The 2,858-nt window shown below is 37.0% G+C and overlaps 1 protein-coding gene across 1 annotated transcript in view; it reads right to left on the reverse strand.

The window, feature by feature from the left end:
* Mroh8 (maestro heat like repeat family member 8) overlaps positions 1 to 2,858 on the reverse strand; it is a 77,458-nt gene that overhangs the window by 71,355 nt on the left and 3,245 nt on the right. Inside the window, exon 2 of the mRNA XM_029536665.1 lies at positions 325 to 342. Within this exon, the coding sequence (XP_029392525.1) occupies positions 325 to 342 (18 nt within the window). The remainder of the gene's footprint in view (positions 1 to 324; positions 343 to 2,858) is intronic.

Here is a 2,858-nt window from a genome sequence, read left to right on the forward strand (position 1 = left end):
TTATGGATGGTTGTGAGCCACCATGTGGTTGCTGGGATTTGAACTCCGGACCTTTGGAAGAGCAGTCGGATGCTCTTACCCACTGAACCATCTAACCAGCACAGCTTCTCGATTTATGATTTGATTTTTTTGTGTGAACTTGTAGTGTACTCTGTAACATGTGACCAGGTATTTTGAAAGATGTATAAGTACTGAGGACAACGGGATAAGGAAAAGAGAAAGGAGAATGTTTTTGCCCTTCCCCACTTAGGATCTTTTTGCTTTTCCTCTTAGATAGCTTTCATAGGCAACTTTTGACAACTTAGTAATAAACTCCATAACCACTTCTTTGAGTGTCCCATTTTCTTCCTGTGACATCTGCCTTGCAGGCTAAAAGTTAGAGCCCAGCAGTTCCTTCTGAGATAGAGCAAAGGCCACATTGCTTAATCCTCAGCTGCTAGGCTACAGGTGTTAATAACCTAAGTCATCAGGCTTTTACCCTCAGAAAGAGCAATCAAGGTTTTAGGTTCAGATTCTCAAAGTAAGTCTTGACTACATGGCATAAGGAAAGCCTGACCTACAGATGTTGCTCTAAACAGANAGATATGTAATCTCTTTAGAAATAGGAATGAAATTATTGATTTCTGGGAAACATTGGAGAATAGAAACAAGAAAGAGATCACAGCACCTATGCATAAAGAAAATGAAATTTAAAAAGTTCTACAAAAATTGATTTTTAAAAAAGATAAATATAATTGAAAAAATATTTCACTGTACTGATTTGAAAAAGATCAGGCCTTTCTTGGTAGAAGGAATGGCATCAATGAGATAGTGTTTGACCTTGCCTCTATGTGCACTGTTAACTGCTGAGATCTATAATNTAACACACACAGCTACAGCTAATGGCATGTGTTTTACATTTCTGAGCTCAATTAAATATGTCTACAAGGATTGCACAAATCTACCTAATACAGATCCTAAAATGGGAATTCATTACTCACTGGCTCAAGCAAAAGTGAGACCCCTTAACGCAAACAAAATGGAGAAAAAAGACAAAACATGGAAGTTTCTGAGCAGCAGAATAATGTGATCCAAGTTTTATTAAAATAATGTTTTTGTAAGAATGATGTATATGTAATATATGTACATATACCATAAACACACAGACACAAATATTGCAAAATGGAGAAAAACATGGATAAAAGACAAATATCTATAAATTATAGCTTTTGAAAAAAAGTTCCATTTTTAAGCTGTCTATATTGCTTAAAATTTTAATGAATATTAAGTATTGACAATAACATGGAACAAAAAAAATCCTATAAATTACAGTTGGAAGTATACATTAGTACAATTACTTTGGGAACAATTTATCATTATGTAGTAAAGTTTAAAGTGTACATACTGTATGGCTCACTATTCTACATCTAGGAAAACATCTGGTAAAACTTATACATGTGTGCCAGGAGGTAGGGAGGAATATATAAGAATTTCACAGAAGTAGACATCATGGTAAACAAACAAACAAACAAAGATTTAAAAAAAAAAAACCTGAGACAGCTGATGACTTAGCATTAGTAGAAGAGATAAATTCATAAGGTCACACAGTGAAGTACTATACAGCAGGGGGCCAGAAGGGAACATCTAATCTCATGGAACTGGAGTTAACAGCTGTGAGCCACCATACAGGTGCCCGTAATCAAACACAGGCTCTCTGCAAGATCAGCCCGTGCCCTAACTGCTGAGGCATCTTTCCTGTCCCTAATACGAGTTTTTAGAAACAGACACTCTAAGAGTGGTTGAATTGTATAGTTGTTTTAAAGAAAATGTCAGTCTTTTAAAGAAACTTTGGAAAATGGAAATATGTATATTTCCAAACTGTGTGCTAAATTTCTACTAGCAGTGTACAGGCACCGGGCTGCTTCATATCCTTGGCAATTTTTGACTGGGCTGGACTTTGTTGCCTGTGAGTGGATCCTTAGCAGTGTCTGTCCAACTTTTTTTTTTTTTTTAAAAGATGACTTGGGGAACAACAGCCTCCAGAGCAAATTACCCCTCAGTTCAACTTCTTTTTTTTTAAAGATTTATTTATTTATTATATGTAAGTACACTGTAGTTGTCTTCAGACACTCAGAAGAGGGAGTCAGATCTTGTTAAGGATGGTTATGAGCCACCATGTGGTTGTGGGATTTGAATTCTGCACCTTTGGAAGAGTGCTTACCTGCTGAGCCATCTCACCAGTCCCTGTCCATCTTTTAATATGCAATAATGTTGATCATGTTTCCTGTGGGTTTTTTTTCCAATTCCTACATTTTCTTTTCTTTCTTTCTCTCTTCCTCTCCTTCTACAACTCACAATGTAAATCCTGCAGACATAGCACTTTGCTTGTGGCAGCCATGGCTGGTAGCAAACTCATGCTATGGCTGAGGGTAACTCTGAACATCANGTCCAACTGCCATGGTTTCCTAAGTGCTGGGTATCACAGGCNTGAACCACCATACCAGCTGGGACACATTTTAACAGTTAACTTCCATTAACCTTTTTTCCTTCATTAGGTTTAGATAATAATGAAACAATGAACCAAGCTTGCTTTGCCATATATGCCAACTTTATAGTGTAAATATTCCAAAATCATGGCCAGAGATCAAGCTACAAATGTTACCCTTGGAAAACAAACTGTGTAGTGGTAGATATTTTATTGTACCTTGGTAGAGGGAATCTTATGTACTGTGTGGAACTATCAATAAAGAGCTAATGGCCTATTTGAAAAAAGACAGGAAATCATAAGTGGAGGTTCTGGTTGAGAGCTAGGTTCTCTGGGAGTTAGTCAGACACAGGAAGTTAGACGCCCAGACTCTACGGAGACAGACTATGAAAGT

The sequence above is a fragment of the Mus pahari genome, chromosome 3, assembly GCF_900095145.1.
Source record: "Mus pahari chromosome 3, PAHARI_EIJ_v1.1, whole genome shotgun sequence".
NCBI classification, from domain to species: domain Eukaryota; kingdom Metazoa; phylum Chordata; class Mammalia; order Rodentia; family Muridae; genus Mus; species Mus pahari.